Below are 20,104 nucleotides of genomic sequence, written 5' to 3'. Positions count from 1 at the left end.
TAGGGAGGTCACAGCAACCAGGCAGAACAGAATCATTAAAATAAAATGAAACATAGTGCAGTTCTTACTATCAGAGGGAAGCAGTCCCAAGGTGGTTGGACTAGGGGGCCTGCACCCAGGTCAAGGCTGAGGGACGAGGAGTCTTGATGTTCTTGCAGTTCAAGTGCTGTGGCTGGAGGCTGGCTCAGGAAGTCATCTTCAGGATGGAGTGGCAGGTGCAGGTGGAATGGGGTGAGGAAAAGAGGAGGTGGGCTGGCTCTATGGTCGGGCCCCTGTCACAGAGTAGACTCCAAGGATGAGTCCAGGATGTCGTCATGATGGCTGTTGCTGTTGGAGTCACTGTCATAGCTCTGGGGGCTGGAGTAGTTGGCAGCCTCCTGCAGCCTCATCAGCATGTTCATCTGGGGAAAGAGCAGAGAGCGTGAGAGCACACCAGCCTCGTCAGCTCTCAATCGCTGACCTCTTAGAAGCTCAAGCTGTCTCCTCCAGATTCCCCCTGGAACTGCAGCCCACAACAGAGGCAGAAGACAAGAGTAGGGCTCTGAGCCAGGCTTCCAGGGTTCACATTCTGGCCTTACCACTTATATGAGCTATATGACCTTGGAACAGTTACTTAAACTTCTTTTGCCCTAGTTTCTTTATCTACCACTTGTAGATAACAGTGCCCTCTCTATGGTTTGGATTAATATATGCAAAACACTTAAACATAAAGTTCTGTATACATATTATTTTTTACCTGGGAGGAACACAACTTACCCAGGTGTAGTCCTCGGTCTAGGTGAAGATACCTGTCAAGCATCCCTCTTTTCAGGACAAGTATATCAGCACTGCTGGCATCTAAAGCACATGGCTCTCCCTTCCATGAGAGCAGGCCTGCCTCTGGCCAGAGGTCATCTTGCAGCCAACTGTGCTTTAGAGCCTGACAAAGCTTCGTGGGAGGCAGGGAGAGCACCAGGAACAGCACAGACTCTGAGCGCAGGTAGGCCGCAATTGTGACTCGGGAAATTTTGGGCAACTTAGCTAAAGTATCTGAGTTACCGTTTCCTCATCTCCACAATAAGGAGAACAACAACATCCATCTCATGGGAATGAAGCAGGGACAAAAATGACATAATGCCCTTTTCTAAGGGACACGCACTGCCTGGCATATTCTAAGTACTTAATAAATACATGTGATCTGCCAACATCTTCATCATTAGCAGTATCATCTGACTTAAGAAAAAGAGTTTAAAGATGGCATTCCCAAATCTTCCCTGGTCTAGATTCTATTTGTCATTTGTTTGGAGTGGGGAGAGGACCTACTTTTTTTTTTCCTTCTTTTTTTTTTTTTTTTATTAGGATTTGGGTGATTTACAGAGTAAATTCACTTTTCATACAGCAGTTCACATATACTTTGTCTCATGTCATTGACCAAAATTTACAATGCAGCAGCTCCCCTCCCACTTCCTCCCCATAGTTACCTCCTCCCAGTGTCCATCCCTTCATACTCTTCTGCACCCTGAGCTATCTCCCTGTGCATAAGCAGCCCTTCCTTCTCCCATGATTGTTCTCTCCAGGGCGTGTGTCTACTTGAGGTAAATGTTTAACTCACATGCCTGTACTTTGTTTGGCTGGAAACCACAGTTGTGGTTTCAATTCCAGACCTGAAGGGCAGCTAGGGGCCATAGTCTCAGTGGTTACACCAGGCTCTATTGAACCAGCAAACCTGGTCCCCACCTTCTTCTTCTTTTTTTTTTTTTTTGCCTCCAAATGATTTTGAGTTTTGTACCACATTGTTCTCCCTCTTTATGCAGGATCTCCTACATCCCTTCCAAGTGGATGGCAGTGGTAGCTGGGCACCATCTAGTTCTTCTGGTCTCATAGTTGTATAGGTTGCAGATCTGATGGTGTACCAGTCGCTAGGACTGATTGTTTCCATTAATTTTGGTTTTCTTCTTTCTTCTTGATGAGGAGAGACCCGTTGTTGCATATAGATGGCAACTTCCTAGCTTTTAAGGTCCCAGTCGCTACTCGGAGAGGACCTACTTTTAGGTGGTGGTTGTTAGTTGTTATTGAACCAATTCTTTGGGTGGCACAAATGGAAAAAGGCATTGCCTGGCACATCGTAAGTGCTCAAAAGGTTGGCGGCTCGAGGTTCACCTACAGATGCCTTGGGAGAAAAACCTAACAATCTGCTTCTGAGGGGTGACAACCTCGAAAACCCTGCATAGTAGTTCTCTGTACACATGGGGCCACAATAATTTCATTTATAAGTATAAATTATGTATGTGTGTGAGTATGTATTTACATATATTTATTTTTTTCTTTTTCCTTTCAAAGAGAAAGTTCCTGACTGCTTTTTATTACTTGGAACATTTCATTGTATTTTAGGTGAAGTTTTCCATTCAATAATTTATAAACAATTTGTTCTACTACATTGGTTGTTATTATCCCTGCAATGGGTCAGTACTCTCCCCATGTCCACCCTGCCTTCCCCATTTCTGTCTCTCCAGTTTCCCTGCCCCTCCTTGACTTTTCCTCTTTGCTTCTGGGCTAATGTTGCCTGTTGGGTTTGGTATAGTTGATTGTTCTAAGAATCACATTCCTCATGGGTGTTATTGTTTATTTTATAGGCCAATCTATTATTTGGCTGAAAAGTGGCCTCTGGATGTGGCTTCAGTGCCAGATTAAAAGTGTGTCTTAGGGTGGCAGTCTCTTGGGTTCCTCCAGTCTCTATCAGGCTAGTCTTTTTTATGACTTTGAGTTTGGTTCTATATTCTTTTCCTCGTTCTAGCCAGGACCTTTGATCGTGTCCCTGCTCAGAACTGTCATTAGTCATAGCTGGGCACCATCTAGTTCTTCTGGTCTCAGGCTAGAAGAGGCTGTGCTTTGTGTGGGCCATTAGTTCTGTGGACTAATTGCTTCCTTGAGTCTTTGGTTTCCTTCACTCTACATTGCTCCAGATGGGAAGAGATCACTAGTTATATCTTAGATGGCCATTCACAAGCTTTTAAGATCCCAGATGCTATTCACCAAATTACGACGTACAACATTATCTTTATGACAATTAACCTAGATGTCCCTTGAGAGTATGGCCCTCAAGTGCAGTAACTCAGCCCCATGAAGTGTTTGGGTATGGCTAAGAAGTTTTCCATAACTACACCCTCTATGTGCTTTATTACCTATACAAATATATATACATATTCAGCACATACAAATATGTATATATAAGTGCCCACAAATACCTATATATGTATATGCACGTGCATGTACTCCCATATGCCTCCCACACTTATATAGCATACATATCTGTCTATGTCACGGAAGGAAGACTGGGCAATCTACTTCCATAAAGATTTGCTGCTTCAGAAACCCAAAAGGGGTTCTCTATGAGTTGGAATCAACTCGATGGCAGTGAGTTTGGTTTTTGGTTTTTTGATCTGCCTATATAACCACTCTCAAATTTCTGGTTGGTATTACTATTGTTGTAGAATGGTGTATGCTATAGCATTTAGTGTACTTGTCCTTTATGCTTGTATACCTCTCCATGTTTTCATTTACCTGGGTCACATTGTGCTGACTCCATACGTGTATTGCCTTTCCCTTCACCACAATTGACACCTGTGTACTATCTAGTACACAGATTGTCTTCCTCCCCTCCCCCTCTCATTCCTGGTAACCATCAGAGACTGTTTTCTGTGTGTAAACCTATTCTTGACTTTTATAAAGGTGGGGTCATACAATATTTGTCCTTTTGTGATTGATTTATTTCATTCAGCATAATAACCTCCAGATTCATCCACGTTTTAAGATGTTTCATGGACTCATCGATATACTTTATCATTGTGTTGTGTAGTATTCCATTGTATGTACAACATTTTGTTTATTCAGTCATTTGCTGATGGACACTTAGGTTGTTTCCATCTGTTTGCTATTGTGAATAATGCTATGATGAACATGGGTGTGCATACATCTCTTCATGTCCCTGCTCTTATTTCTTTTGTTGTTGTTGTTGTTTGCCGTCGAGTCAAACCCGACTCATAGCGACCCCTCCTTGGGTTTCCGAGGCAGTATCACTATGGAAGTAGGATTGCCCAACCTTCCTTCCGAGGAGTGGCTGGTGGGTTTGAACCGCCAGCTGTCTGGTTAGCAGGCAAGTGTCTTAGCCACTATGCTACCAGAGCTTATTTCTCTAGGATATATATATCTAGGAGTAGGAATTCTGGATCACAAGGTATTTCTATTTCTAGCTTTTCAAGGAAGCGCCACAGCATTTTCCATGGTGGTGTCATTTTACAATCCCACCAACAGTGTGTAAGAGTTGCCCTCTCCCCATAACCTTCCCAGCATTTGTTGTTTTCTCTTTTTTTGATCAGCCCCATTTTTTGCAGGGATGAGATGGTATTTGTAGTTTTAATTTGCATCTCTCTAATGGCTAATGAAGGGAGTTGGTGGTATGGTTGTCAAGGCATTTGGCTGCTAACCGCCAGCCACTCTATAAAAGAAAGATGAGGCAGTCTGTTCCCGTAAAAATTTACAGCCTTGGAAATCCAATGGGGGTTGCTATGAGTTGTAATCGAATCAGTGGCAGTGAAAATGGCTAATGATCTTTTCCATGTGTTTGTTAGTCACTTCAATGTCTTGTTTGGTTCATATCCTTTGCTCATTTTTTAATTGAATTGTTTGTCTTTATGTTGTTGAGGTGTTGAAATTTTCTTTAAGTTTTAGAGATTAGATCTTTGTCAGATATGTTGCCAAAATTTATTTCCCAGTCTCTAGGTTCTCTTTTTACTCTTTTCGTAAAGTCTTTTGATGAACAAAGGTATTTAATTTTTAGGAGGTCCCAGTTATCTAGTTAATCTTCTGTTTGATAGTGTATTTAGGTCACAGATTATGACCTTTAGCTTTGCCCCTATGTTAGCTTCCAGGAACTTTATAGTTTTAAGTTGTATATTTATATTTTATTTAGCAAGTAAGTTAGCAAGATAGGACCTCTCTGAGCTACGCCAAGACATGATGTAGCTGGGTAAGAAATCCAGCTGCTCCTTTGTCAGCTGCTCCTCCAGGATGCCTTGTGGAGGGTCTTCCTGGGGAGCTAGACCACAAAATCACCATCAGGCTACAGTGCCTCTGCAGTGAAAGGCCCCAATGGAGAGGTGGAGACAGAGTACAATGGATAATCCCTCACTCATCAAACATTCCCAGAGAGTCCACATATTCTCCAAGGCTCTGGGTTAAAACCATGGAAGCCTTAGTCTTGTGGGGAAGAGAGACAAGTAAACAAAAAAGCTATGACAGCAAAGACCTGGGATGCTGGGCAGAGAGAATGGGACTTGGCATAAATACCAAATATCTACCCTAACAAGTCAGGGAGGGGCCTGGCACAGCTCATTTTGGGGGCATGGAGTCAGAAGGAGAATCCTAAGTAACTGTTCTGAAAACTCTTTAAGTCTCACCTAAACATTTTCTGTGTTCAACCAGTGACCTTGGCTTTTAGCAATGGCTAACGTTAGGAATGGCTGTTTGAAAGATGTTGCCTTCCTCTATGAATCTATTGTAAACACTGCAAATTAGTTCAATGCTTTTTCATAGTGACACAAACAATAATTTTTTTTTTAAATTTAGTGCCTGTTGAAAGCATCAATGGCACCACAGCTACATTCAATAACAGAAATTACCTATTATCTAGCCAATCAATTAGTTGTTAGGGATAGAACAGGAAATCCATTGTCTCCTTTACCTGCTATCTCTCGTATGAATATTTTCTTTCATTACATAATGCAAATAATATTCTCTGTTGGTTTTCTTTTTGCCTTAGTTGCCAAGGAAGGGAAGCTCAGAGCTAAATTTAAGACATGATAATAGTCATTTAACCATGGGTGATTTTGGTATATGTGCTTCCTCCTTATTTTAAAGGGCTTTTGATTTGCTAGTTTTAATTTAACAGTATGACTAGGTATGTGTCTTATGTTGGTAGACAGTGCCATGATTGATTAGCAATGTCTGCCATGAGTAGTAGGGTGGAAATGTGGCAAGCATGCCATGCTTTCACTATCCTGGAATTAATGAAGTAACACTGGTGGTACAGTGGTTAAAGTACTCAACTGCCAAGTGAAAGGTCTGTGGTTCCATGGGAGAAAGATGTGGCAGTCTGCTGCTTCAGTAAAGATCACACCCAAACCCAAACTCACTGCCTTCAAGTCAGATCCAACTCATAGTGACCCCTCCTTGGGTTTCTGAGGCAGTATCTCTATGGAAGTAGATTACTCAGTCTCCCTTCTGAGTAGTGGTTGGTGGGTTTGAACTGCCAGCCTTCTGGTTAGCAGTCAAATGCCTTAGACACTATGCCACCAGAGCTCCCTCGGTAAAGATTACAGCCTTATAAACCCCGTGGGGCAATTCTACTCTGTTCTACTGGGTTGCTATGAGTTGGAATCAACTAGACAGCAATGGTCTGTTTTTTGGGACTAAAAGAGAAAAATAAAGCATGAAGGGTAAGATAGGTCTGGGATCCAGTACAGAAACTGAACTACACTAATGTGGCATACAGTCTCCCACAAAAGCCTAACTCTCACTGGCCCAGGCGCATATTCAAAGGCCTTTATTGCTTTAGCATGGCAACTCCATATGAGTCATAGCAGAACTGTGCTCCATAAGGTTTTCAATGGCTGTGACCCTTCAGAAGTAGATCACCAGGCCTTTCTTCTGACATGCCTCTGGGTGGCTTAAAACTGCCAACCTGTTGGTTAGCAGCTAAGCACTTAACTGTTGGTGTCATCAAGGGATCACTATGAGTTGGAATTGACTCTACAACAATTGGTGGGTGATGGATGGTTTTAGCAATAGCAGACCAATTAAGCAGCCTAAAACCAAAAAACCAAACATACTGCTGTCAAGTCAAATCTGACTCATAGCGACCCCTCCTTGGGTTTCCCAGGCTTATCTCTACAGAAGTAGATTGCCCAATTTTCTTTCTGAGGAGTGGCTGGTGGGTTTGAACTGCCAGCCTTCTGGTTAGCAGTCAAATGCCTTAGGTACTATGCTACCAGAGCTCCCATTAAGCAGCCCAGCCAGTGTTAAAGACTTAAGTCATCTCACTGACCAAAGGACCCATACTTAGGTCCCCTTGTCCACCAAGAGTCCCTTCTGCCCTCAAACCTATCCCTGCCTATGTTCTTGGGCTTGTGGTTCTCAGTTCTCTCTGGCAGTGCTTACTTATTACATGGGAGATCAATGGAACAGGACAGTACATGGTAAAGTTGGCATCTCAAGTCAGGGCAAAGACAATAGGCTAATGATTTAGGGGGAAAAAAAATCCCTAACCTTACACCAGAATAAATTTCAGAAGCGTTAAAAGTTCAAGTGAAAAAATAAAACTACGGAAGAACATATTTGTAAAAATATTCCTCATCGTGCAGTGGGCCCAGGCTTCCCAAGTCATCTTCATATTTCCACAGGGTTTTGCATCAAGCTTAATGTGCAGGGAGTGTCCAATGAATGCCAAATTGTCCTACAGTCTGAGGACTCACCAGCGGGTCTCCTTCTGCGTCACTGGGAGGCCCCTGCTTGCTCGCTGAGCCCTCCCGAGGCACTGAGTAGCCATCGAAGCCGACATCCTCAGGCCGCAGCTGCAGCAGTGGGGGCCACTCATGCTGTTGGGGGCTGGCTGCCCATGGATAGGTGTCCATCACCCACTTGGCAGGATCCTCCCAGGGGGCCCGCCTTCCATACAGCTGAAACAGGCAAAGAGGGAACTTGTTGGAAGTGGACTGAGACCTCTCCAGCAGTCCTAAGCATATAGCTTTCTGTAAAACAGCCCTGTGATCGAGTAATTGCAAACTACAGGCATACCTTGTCTTACTGCACTCCTCTTTATTGTGCCTTGCAGATACGGCGTTTTTTACAAATTGAAGGTCTGTGACAACCCTGAGTTGAACAAGTCTATTGGTGCTGTTTTTCCAGCACCATGTGCTCACTTCGGGTCTGTGTGTCACATTTGGTAATTCTCATACTATGTCAAACTTTTTCATAATGCTACTGAATGCTTAATCAATGACAGCGTAAATATAACTTTTATATGCACTGGGAAACCAAAAAATTTGTGTGCCTTATTTTACTGTGATATTCCCTTTATTGTGGTGGCCTAGAACTGAACCCGAAACATCTCTGAGGTATACCTGCATCTTTCTTTTCATGTTCTTTATTATTCTGAATCCTTCTGAAGACTATGACTGCTCCTATACAAAGCAATCAAGTATTACAGATACTAACCATGCAAACATTTGCCAGCCTTGGTCAAACATTCAGAAATTATGAACACTGATTGAAGCCATTAATGTGTACTGTCACAAATGTGTATGGATGTGCACATCCCACCCTCACCCTCTGTGGGCTTACAAACCCTTCTCATATCCTCCCTTGTCCAGCATTGAGAAAACACAGAAGCTCTCAGAAACCCATCTGCTGAACCAGTGCCAGGATTATTCGGCCGGGCATGATGCCTACTAATTACTCAGGGCGGTGCTGAAAGCCTGTGGGACTTCTTTGGCTGCCTCCAGGCTTAACAACAAAATTGCTGCAAGCTCCAATTTTAGTGTAACCACTCTGGGCTGAGTGAGGGGGTCAAGAATTCAGTCTTTCTATCAGCCATAGGGCAGGGGAGGTTTGCAGCCTCATGGTCCTGAGGCCAGGTAGTGAGTATCAGGCCACACACAGGCAAAAACCTAGACTTTGAGTCAGAGGCATGGATTGAAAATCCAACTCCTTCAAGTTTCTATTTTATGATCTTAAGCAAGTCATTTATTCTCTTGGAGCCTCAATTTCCTCTCTTAAAAAATAGAGATAAATAAGTATCTTTGCCCTAGTTTCAAGACAAACCCAGGGCTCGAATCAAATAGCCAATATGAAAATACTTTGCAAACTGTGAAATGCTACACACATGGACGGTTCCATTTCTTGTGGGTTTCAGCGAACTCTGCCAACAATTCTATGTGGCGGAGGTCTACTATTCTCACCCTCTAGTGGTGTGGAAACTTAGGCACTAAGAGACTAAATGACTTGCCTGGGTTTTAGACAGCTAACAAGTGGCAGAGCCAGGAATGGCAGCTTAGGGAATCCTATATTGTCTAGGCTGATGGCCCCATACAAGGGGTTGCCACCTTATGTCAGCCAGATTCCTGATAAAGGACATAACAGCAACTCATCTGGGCACAAGAACATATCCCTTGACTTTGAGGAAAATGATTGGTAGCAAGCTTCTTACCTGGAGTCCTTCTCTGACAGCTTCCAGAAGATAAGGGATAATTGAGTAGTTCCACAAGTCAGTGAACCACACCCTTGAGCCATCTACATCTATGGGGCAGGAAAGGAAGAGCCGGGGGCCTGGAGATGACAGAGAAAATAGAAAGAAGCTGAATTGGGGGACATTGGGAGAAGCCATGGCCTGAGCATCCTGTAAGGAGGGACCCTAGAACCTGTGAGCAATGGCAGGTCTGACAGTGGAAATACCTGCTGCTGGGTGGGCACCAAGCAGGACACTGAGTCTCTCCACTCCCATCACTGGGGTCTCTCCCCTCAAGGAAATCATCCAGAAGGGAGGCAATGATTTATGAAGAAAGATGTTCACTGCAGTACTATTAATCCTTAATTTTTTTTTTTTTTTTTTCTTCAAATGGCAGCACACTAAATGTCCAAGAAAACAGAAGTGGCTAAGGGAATACTGGTCCAACTACACAATTATTCTGCAGCCTTTAAATATGATAACTATAAAAACTGAGTAGAGCATGGAATGCTCATGAGATAATGCAAAGTGAGAAAAGGGAACAACACACTGCACATAGACTATGACTGCAACTACATGAAACTTGTAGGTACAGAAAGGACAGAAGAAATAAGCCCAAATTAAAATGATTACGTCAGAATGGCAGGATGATTAGTGAGTGTTTTTCCTCCGCTCTAAATCCCCAATCTTCTGGTTGTAAACTTTTATCTTAAAGCAAAACAAATTCCAAAGGGTATGAAGGGGGATCTTGTGGCGGTGGCTTCCCCTGAACGGCCAGCTTTGGCATCAGCGCAGACTGGCCAGATCTCTCTTCTGCTGGTCACTGTGGACACTGGGCAGAGGAGCCAGGCAGTCTGGGGTCTCTCTTAGTCTGTGACTGTCCCAGTGTCCCTTCTCTGTCTGCATGGGCAGTCTGGTGTCCAGCTGGCTTGTGCCTGCAAAGAGCTGTCCTGTCAAGCCCTGACGACAGACATCCAAGAAAGCTGGGGCTCCAGGAGAATCACCTATTCCCCATGCACACCCTGGCCAGCCTGCCCCCTACCTACCGATGGTGACATCCGAGGAGCTGTGAGCCTCCAGGAAGCGGTTGAGGTGATGCCAGACCTTGGGAATCCAGTCAATGATTTTTACCAGCTCCACATTCCGCACTCGTCCACTGATCTCCGTTTCCATGAGCTTCCTCCTCAGGAAGCGGCTGAGGAAGCCCTTCACGGGCTCTGTGTGGTTGGCACAAAGCACCCACCTGGGGGAAGTCAGGAGGGCTTTTTCATCATGACGGTGGTGATAAAAATAATGGCTACCTCAGGAATCAAAACACTTTAGAACTGGAATGCATCCATACTAATACTACAATAAGCTTTATTATGAGCCAGACACTGTACACATATTAACTCACTGAACTCCTCACAGCAACTCTATGACACAGGTATTGTTATCACTGTGCCATCTTACAAACAGAAATGAGGAGGCACAGACAGTTTATGTAACTTGTCAGAGATCAACCAGCTGGTGAACAGATGAGCTCAAACTGGAACCAAGACAGTCTGGCTTCAGAGTCTGAGCTCTAACCACTGAACTATACTTGGTTCAGGCCCTGTGCTGGGCTACAGAGATATAATAGAGACTAAAGTACAGTCAGAGACCTAGTGGCACAGTGGTTAAGCACTTGTCTGCTAACTGAAAGGCTGGTAGTTTGAACCCACCTAATTGCTCCACAGGAGAAAGATACAGTGGTCTGCTTCCATAAAGATTAAACCAAAAAAGCAACTTCACTGTCTCTGAGTTGATTTTGACTCATAGCAACCCTTTAGGACAGAGTAGAATTGCCCCATAATGTTTCCAAGGCTGGAAATCTTTACAAAACCAGACTGCTTAATCCTTCTCCCATGGAGCAGGTGGTGGGTTTGAATTGCTGACCTTTTGGTTAACAGTTGAATGCTTTAACCCATACACCTCTTCCATAAAGATATAAAAAGACATAAAGAGCACCTCTTCCATAAAGATAACAGCAGGAAACCCAATGGGATAATTCTACTCCATCATATGGAATTGCTATGAGTCAAAATCAACTTGATGGTACCTAACAACAAGACAAATCCCCATCCCCAAGGAGCTCAAAATTTAGTGCAGGAGACAGACGAACACATGAAGGAATGAGACATGATGACAAAGCTTGGGGAATCCAGGAGGATCTTGAGAAGAGGGGACATCTGGGCTGAGATGGATAAACAGAGCAGCCACATAAGGAAAGGCAGGGCAGAGGCTGGGGCAGGATATACATAGGAATAGCATGCTACAGCATTTGCAGACATGAGAAATAATGTGGGGTGTTTGAGAAAATTGCCAAAAGTTCAGTGTAACCAGAATTTAGACTTGATCTGCCAGTGTGAGGAGTCTGGATCTAATTCTAAAGGTGATGGGGAGCCATTGTAGGTCTTTAGCACAAGGATTACATGGCCAGATCTGTACTCTAGATGGCTCACTCTTGATTGCTACAGAGCAGAGTCTGGCCACAGAGGGTGTGAGCTACAGGCAGGAAGGCTGATTGCAATGGTTGTTGGGCTGGGAGAAGTGGCAGTGAGTGTGGGAAGGAATTGGAAGAAGGATTTGGGAGACAGATAGGAGAAAGCATGACAAGTCTGAGACAGCCTCCTTGCAAAGGTGAGTTAAGCTTTCAGTGGCCGGAAGAAGTGAACATTTCTCTGATAATTACATCAGGACCACTTTCAATAGGTTTCCTCAGAGATGCTGCAGAGTGGCCACTGCAGAGCAAGCCAGGGGTCCCAGACCAGGAGAAAGCGTTTTATCCTTGTCTAAGGTGCCAGTCAGGGGGCAGAGTGGTAGAATCAGCTGAGATCCAGGACAGACAAAGGTACTTAGCAATGCCAAAGCAACCAGTGACGCAATGGAGCATGACTGAGTTGAATGGTCCTCCCTACACCCTAGTGATGAACACACCCAGGACAGAGCTGGGGCAGAGGGGAGGTGTTATGGATTGAATTATGTCCCCAAAACATATGGATTGTAGATCCTACTATGCTTGTGTTTATAATCCCATTTGGGAATGGGTTGTCTTTGTTATGTTAATGAGACATTATCAGTGTAGGCTGTGTCTTAAGTCAATTTCTTCTGCCATATAAAAGAGCAGATTAAGCAAGCAGCAAGAATGCATAGAAGGGAAGTTACATACCACATGTTCCACAAGGAACATGTTTTCAGCAATAGAAGCTGAAAACAGACAAGGATCTTCCCCCAGAGTACACAGAGAGCCTTCTCTTAGAGCTGGCATCCTGAATTTGGGCTTCTGCCTCCTCAACTGTGTGAAATACATTTTTATTCATCAACGCCAATGTGCTATTTCTGTTATAGCAGCACTAGATAACTAAAAGAGAAGGGGAAGGCAAACTCACCAACACAAGCCCCAGCAGCTGGGGCTCTGACGCCCACGGGCTGGGCCACACGGAGGAGATTCTTAGGTAAAGACTGTGCTGCTCATGTTCACTTGGAACCACTCAGAGAAATGTGCTGCTGCTAAAGTGTGGGACCTGTAAGGGCACCTCCAGCTCCTGCCCAGAGCTGCCTCCTTGAAATTGCTATAGCAGGACTTAGCATCAAAGAGACCTGGGTTCAAGTTTCAGCTCTTCCATTGACCGGCTGTGAGACGTCAGACAAGTCACTTAATTCTTGGAGCCTCAGTTTCCCCATTTGCATACAGAGAATAAGGAATTTAACTACTTAAGGGTATTATGAGAATTAAATGAATTGAAGTTGGGCAAATGCTTAACACAATGCCCAGCACGTAAGAGCTACTCAAAAAACGGCTTTTCTACTCTTCCTAGCTTGCTCTCCTTCTGTGTGATTCTAGCATCTAATTGGAAAAGAGAAGTGAAACCTTACCTGAAGTTATGATGAAGCTGCAGATTGGGAGTAGAAGAGGTAGCCTGGTTCATTGTGCCAATTATGTAAGGGCTGTGGGGGAAATAAAGGAAAAGAAAGCATTGTGACTCAAAGCCAAGTTGGCCAGCCAGGTGCTCTCAGAGGCCTGTGACCTCTATGTATCTAGGCTTTCTCTGAACTCCCCAATGCTTTACCACCAACTGAGCCCCAAGACATGTATGCATGGCTGCCCACGCAATGCACATTATGATAGTGACACACTCTCGCTCAGGGAACATGAGGTCTGGAACTGGCCTTTACCATTTATGGTACTTGCAGTTGAGCAGCCCATTGAAGATCTCACCCAGGGAGCTGACGTGGTGCAGGTTGTCCAGGATGATGACAAGAGGCATGTCCACAGCATTGTTCTCACTGTTGCACTGATCAGCAAGGTTGGACAGGTACTGGCGCAATTCCTAAGGAGGCCCAGAAGGCCAGGGGAAGAATAAGTTGATGAATACACACTAGAGAAGACGCAGATGCTCAGAGCCTTCACTTCACCCAGGATGAAAGACCCTTCATGATGCTATCCCATGACAGGAACATGTATTGAGTGCCTGTCCATTACAGGGCACCAGCTTGGTGCTGAAGGGGCTGTGGGGTAAGCGTGGGATGACAGAAAACCTTCGGTCCAAGGTAAGAGCACAGCATCATGGAGTTGCCCAGGCATAGAATTTTATCCCTGCTCTCCTATGTCTCTAGAAATGTTACCACGTTTGTTTATATTTCTTAATCAACCAGCCTCCCAGTAAGCTCCTTGAGGGCAGGTGCCTCACATACCTTTGTACCTCCATAGCACCTGCCTGACAGTTATACATAGAAGTCCTTGAAAAATACGTCAAACAGGGGTCCCAGATAAACACACAAATAATGATGATCAGAGCAGAGGTAGACAGACAAAGAACAATGGAGGGGAAGATGAATGTACATGCACAGGGGATCCTGCAAGTTCTAGTTGTAAGTTGGCTTTGAATTTGACCTTGAAGAATGGGTAGGGCATTGGCTTGATCAGAGGCCTGGAGGTAATCAGATACTGGATGAGTGCTAGGAATAGAGTGTAGCTGAGTATGGCTGGGGTGGGAGATGCAGGTCAGGAAGGGAAAAGGAAAAAGAATAATGGTACAACAGGAAAAAAGGCTGAAAGGGTGAACAAGGCCTGGTGAAAGCCTGGAATGGCTGCCTCATAATAGGAACATCATAATAACAGCAGGCATTACCTGCTAGGCATGACTCTAAGTGTTTTACATATATTAGCTTATGTAGCCCTACAGTAACCCTGTAAGGTGGATACTGTGTTATTTCCATTTTACAGACAGGGAGGCTGAGGTACCTAAGGTCAGGTAATTGGCCTGAGATCACATAGGCTACATTCAGATTTGGGTGCCTGACCCCAGTGCATGCTCTTTACCAGGTTACATGGCCTCAGACTCCAGCCTGGTAGCTCAGATGGTGGCACTTCCTCCAAAGAAAGAGATATTCCTGGGCCTCCCTTTTAAGGAGCTCTGGTGGTATATGGGTCAGGTGAACCAGAAGGTCAGTGGCTCAAAGCCACCAGCTGCTCCATGGGAAGAAGATGAGGCAATCTACTTCCATAAAGATTTACAGCTTAGAAACCTAATAGGAGTTGCAACGAATTGGAACTTACTTGATGGCAGTAGGTTTGGATTGTTTTTTTGCGGGGGCCTCCCTTTTAAGCCAAAATGTGGCTTCTTAAACACAGAAACAGCCCAATTCTTTAAGTTACTTAGCCCGCTTTACCCTGGGCTCACAGCCCTAATCAAGCACCTGACAAGAACAGGTTCTTGACTCCCTGAGACCCTGAAGCCCACCCTACCTCACTGAGGTCTGAGATGTGCAGGTGGCTGGGCTGTGCTCTGAATGCAGGTATCCTGCCAAGCAAAAAGTGAACTGGGGCTGAGGTCACTGGCCACATGCCTTGGGTGCTTCCTCCTCTAAACTGGTCCTGTGTAAAGGCACCTTCTCTAAGCCACTCAAAAGCTTTCAATATAGTGGTCTGACCACTTTTCCCTCATTTTGGCCACCACATCACAATCATCTGAGGCCTATAGGCCAACGCTCATTGTAGCACTTTTCACAATAGCCAAAAGGTAGAAGCAACTGAAATGTCCATCAGCAGATGAATGGATAAAAAATGTGGTATATCCATACAATGAAACACTATGCAGCCGTAAAGAGAAATGAAGTTCTGATGCATGCCACAACACAGATGAACCTTGAAAACATTATGCTGAGTTAAATATGTCAGTTGCAAAAGGGCAAATACTGTGTGACCTCATTTACATGGAATAATATGTAGAAACCAAAGACTATTAATAGTTACTAGGGGAAGGAAGAGGAGCTCTGGTAGCATAGTGCCTAAGGCAGTTGACTGCTAACCAGAAGGCTGGCAATTCAAACCCACCAGCCACTCCTTGGAAGGAAGGTTGGGCAATCTACTTCCATAGTGATACCGCCTCGGCAACCCAAGGAGGGGTCGCTATGAGTTGGGTCCGACTCGACGGCACACAACAACAACAGGGGAAGGAAGAGGACGAAAGGGGAAGTTTTTGTTTAGAAGGCACTGAATTTACGTTAATAACGATAGAATCATTTGGAAAAGGATAGCAGTAATGGTCACACAACATGAAAACGTAAAAAATGTCAATAAATTGTAAATGTGGAAGCTGTTGGTATGTATATTTTCACCACAATTATTTGAGGAAAAAAAAAGATATAACAAGTTTTTTAAAAAAATTACTTGGGGAACTTGTTAATAGTGCAGATTCCTGGCCCCACACAACCCACTGAAACAAGTCATCTAGATGCAGCAAAGCCCAGAAATCAGCATTTTCGGTGATTCTAAGGCGGAGGAATCATTTCTAACTCGACTTTGGCTCTCTGGCCCCTTTGCAGAGGGCCAGCCACAGAATGAATTATCCACAAACCCATGCAGGATGAAGGAATGAACAGGTTTTAGAAAACATTTCACAGCCCATGGCTGGTGCTACATTGTTGTTGTTGTTGTTATGTGCCGTCGAGTCAGCCCCGACTCATAGCGACCCCTCCTTGGGTTTCCGAGGCAGTATCACCACAGAAGTAGGATTGCCCAACCTTCCTTCCGAGGTGCTACATTTGACTCCATTCAAACAGGTTTCCATTGTTCACTGTGAAGCAGGATCAAGCCTATTTGCTGCCTCTAGAATCCAAGACTTAGGCTCCAGCCCATTCCACTGCTTACTATCATCTAACTGGCCTCAGGCAATATAACCAATCTGCTTTAAGCCTCAGTTTGCGCCTCTGTAAAATGGGGACATAAATAGCTACTTCCTTGAAGCTATGGCTGTTGAGAAGGCCAGTTTGCTAGTCACAGGCAAGGAAGAAGTCAGCAAGTGAGAACTTCTGTTATTGTTTGTGTTACCACAAAAGAAGGCTTTATTTTGGAAAAGCATGGACCCTAATGTTGTTGTTGTTGTTGTTGTTGTTGTTATGTGCCATCGAGTCGGACCCGACTCATAGTGACCCCTCCTTGGGTTTCCGAGGCAGTATCACTACGGAAGTAGATTGTCCCATCTTCCTTCCGAGGAGTGGCTGGTGAGTGTGAACTGCCAGCCTTCTGGTTAGCAGTCAAGTGCCTTAGCCACTATGCTACCAGAGATCCCTGGACCTTAACAGGCACGTGATAAATTAATGTTGAATTGGAATGGACATATCTGGGGTGTTTTAAAAAAAAACCTACTATTACAGACCATCACGCCTGGCTTATAGTAAGCCAGCAATGAATAAACTAGACCCATCTAACCCTAAATGGAACATCTTGCTGGGAAGACCTGAGTCAAAGCTTTCCTTTCTGTAGTCCCATTCTGACCTCCTTCACCTGGTTTTTAACAGCCACCAAAGGAGCGCTTATAGGAAATGCTGCTTTCCCACCTACATAGCAATGGTGGCAACAATTCTAAAAGGGCTAAAAAGTGAGCCTGAACTGAACAGCAGGCTTAGAATGACTCCCTCACCTTGCTAGACTTATGGTCCACATTGAAGGTGGCGATGACTCCGTCCGTCAGCTCTCGTCCTTCTCGAAGCACTATGTACTCTGACAGCCGATTTGCCAAGTAGGTCTTTCCAGTGCCACTGGGGCCTGACAGAATAATGCGCCGATGCTCTATCAGCAGGGAGACATAGCGCTGCAGGATGGGTTTGGGGATCAGGGACTCGAATACCAGAGAGTCCAGGCTGTTTTCCGCGAGCCCTGCATTTGAGGAAAAAAGGAAGTGTTTGGAGCTCTGTAGAAAGGGCAGCTCTTTGCAGTTGCCTCATGGGAACTGCTAAGACCTGAGGTTTCCCTTTCCTTGACATCCCATTCACCTGAGACCTCTGCCCACCCAGATACCTAGGAGGCCGAGAATGAACCACCACTATTCCAGGAAGTCACATTTCCTTTCACCAGTACTATGTGCTTCTGGCTCCAGCCATGGCTCACCTTCCCAGATTTGGACTCACTTGTAATATCTGGACCCTCAGTCCTCATCTGCCCTCTGTAGAAGTCCTAGGACTCTAGGCTCTGCTTGTCTGTCTGGATTCACTACACTGAGCTAATGCTGTTTGCCCAAACCAGGCCAGATTCTTGCCCAAGTGTGTCAGCCAGGACCCTCAAAGTTGCCTCTTTACCCTGTTCTCTCCTCCCTATCAGTCTGTTACCCAGACTCAGATGTCATTATGAAAATAATGCTTTATTTTTTAAAATAAAAGAGAAAAGCCAGGTAGGATCATTTGATTTTGGAATGTATGTCATGGCCCAAGGTTGAAATAGTATATATTGAGAGCTCTGGTCCTCAAATATCAAATGGAAGTATATCCTTCATTCTTCTCACTTGGGATAACTTTATTCACCAGGCTTGTTGGCTTTTAAAAAACCTGTTTTTCTTGATACCATCCCCAAGAGAAGCTCCATCCAAACTTAGTTGTCCAGATCCCAAGGTGATTCTGTTAAAACTTAATCCAAGAAAAACAGTATCTGTAAGTGAAAATTAACTGAAGGGCATCTATTCAGTTTTATAATAGCATCTTTCCTTCCACATAATTATTCACTGCAAGCAGATCCCCTAATGTGTTTAAATACTTGTAGCCCCTAAATGCAACGACTATTCTAAAAAGACCATGATGAAGGTCCCCAAATGATTTATGTATAGGAGACAGATCTACAATTTTGCTGGTATTGAGCTCAGTATAAGGAACTCTGGTGGTTCAGTGGTTAAGCTCTTGGCTGCTAGCCAAAAGGTCAGCGATTCGAACCCAACAGCTGCCTTGCATGAGAAAAGACTTGCTGATCTGCTCCTGTAAAGATTTACAGCCGTGGGAACCCTGACCCTGTCCTGTAGGGCTGCTATGAGTCAGAACTGACTTAATGGCACACAACAAAAACTGAGACCTTCATGTCAAGTATAGAACTTAGCCTCTCTAGCCCTAAAACAACTTTCTGCATCCATGTCTTTTGCCATAAACAGCCCTCTGGGAGGTGATTACTTTGCAACCTCATTTCAGAACATGCTAAACCACATTTTCCCTTCCCCAGTATGACCAAAGTAGATCGCCTGCAGCTCACTGATCTCTTTTGGTTCAAATCCTTGAGTATGAAAGCAATCATTGTTCTGACTCAGCTATACATCATTGATGCTCTTATTTTGTTCTGAATTTTTGCACCAACATTCATTTAGTAGACTTGCCTAAAATTTCATTTCCTTCCTTTCCACTTTCCTTTTTCTCTTATTTTCTTTTGCTTAGCAAAATGCTAAGACTTTTATATCAGTATTATGCATGTTCCTTGAAAATGAGTATATTTTTCTGATTTCTCAATATTCTATAACTATTTAAATTGCAGTCTATTTGCTCGTAAAGTTTTAAGTAAATTCGCCTGTGAAACTGCAGAAACAGCAACAGCAACAAAAATCCTTGGGCACATTTTAGTGCCTTGAAGGCAGACGTTTCAATCACCATGGAAAAATATAAGAGTCAGCTATGGTTTAAAAATAAACCCTCGAGATGATACAACTTGGTATGCTGACAGACGCAACAAATCCGGTGCTTTGTGGTGGGCTGACATGTTCCACCAGGGGCCGATCACCTCATCACTGTTGCTTTCTCCTTCCCCTTGCAGTAGAACTCTATTTTATTGTGGGAAACTCATTCCAGGTGGTTCAAATAGGGCTGATCCAGCACCTTCATCCACCCACTGGGGTAGATCATGACCAGGCTTGGCCAAAAGCCTCTCCCAGACCATAGTGAGTAATTCGGTTGGGTATCTGACTCATGGTGAGCCAAAGTCACCCCTAGGAATTCTTTGCCACAGTTTTCCAGAAAGGTAGTCTTTTTCTTTTAGATTCCTAAGCTAGAAGGAATCTTAAGCTAATGGTATTTCATCAACCCAACCATGTGCAGAGATCTCAAAAAAAAAAGCAAAGCAGTGATGAGCACAGGGAAGGCAGGCCTAGTTTTGATGATACTGTTTGAATACCTGGATCCAGATGTGCTTGAAGCCTCCTCTTGGGTTTCCCAGGTGAGTCTATAAATTCCTTTTTTGCTAAAGTTACTTCTGAGTTGGTTTCTATCACTTGTGGTCCAAGGACAGAATTGTAGAATTTCACTTGCTAGCTTGATAGGTGGTCTCTAGGTGGTGCAAATGGTTTGCCCTTGACTACTAACCTAAAAAGCAGCTCTGGTGGTACAGTGGTTAAAGCAATTGGTGCTGAACCCACCAGCTGCTCCATGGGAGAAAAATGAGACAGTCTGTTTCCATGTAGATTTACAGCCTTGGAAACTCTCTTGAGGCAGTTCTACTAGATCCTATAGTGTTGCTATGAGTCAGAATCGACTCAATGGCAGTGGGTTTGGTTTACTAACCTAAAGGTTGGCAGT

At 44.3% G+C, this 20,104-nt stretch overlaps 1 protein-coding gene across 1 annotated transcript in view; it reads right to left on the bottom strand.

Moving 5' to 3' along the window:
• Window positions 1-275: 275 nt before the first annotated feature.
• The window catches only part of NAV2 (neuron navigator 2), a 494,616-nt gene continuing 474,787 nt past the window's right edge, over window positions 276-20,104 (bottom strand). The window contains exons 32-38 of the mRNA XM_007955845.2: window positions 17,206-17,441; window positions 13,457-13,611; window positions 13,157-13,228; window positions 10,306-10,502; window positions 9,242-9,360; window positions 7,509-7,712; window positions 276-401 (exon numbers count right to left, since the gene is read on the bottom strand). Of these exons, the coding sequence (XP_007954036.1) occupies window positions 276-401; window positions 7,509-7,712; window positions 9,242-9,360; window positions 10,306-10,502; window positions 13,157-13,228; window positions 13,457-13,611; window positions 17,206-17,441 (1,109 nt within the window). The remainder of the gene's footprint in view (window positions 402-7,508; window positions 7,713-9,241; window positions 9,361-10,305; window positions 10,503-13,156; window positions 13,229-13,456; window positions 13,612-17,205; window positions 17,442-20,104) is intronic.

This window comes from Orycteropus afer, unplaced genomic scaffold, assembly GCF_000298275.1.
Source record: "Orycteropus afer afer isolate SDZICR_OR568_19922 unplaced genomic scaffold, OryAfe1.0 scaffold00014, whole genome shotgun sequence".
In the NCBI taxonomy this organism is placed as follows: Eukaryota; Metazoa; Chordata; class Mammalia; order Tubulidentata; family Orycteropodidae; genus Orycteropus; species Orycteropus afer.
Note: the sequence above shows the minus strand (reverse complement) of the source record. Positions and strands in the feature narration are given on the sequence as shown.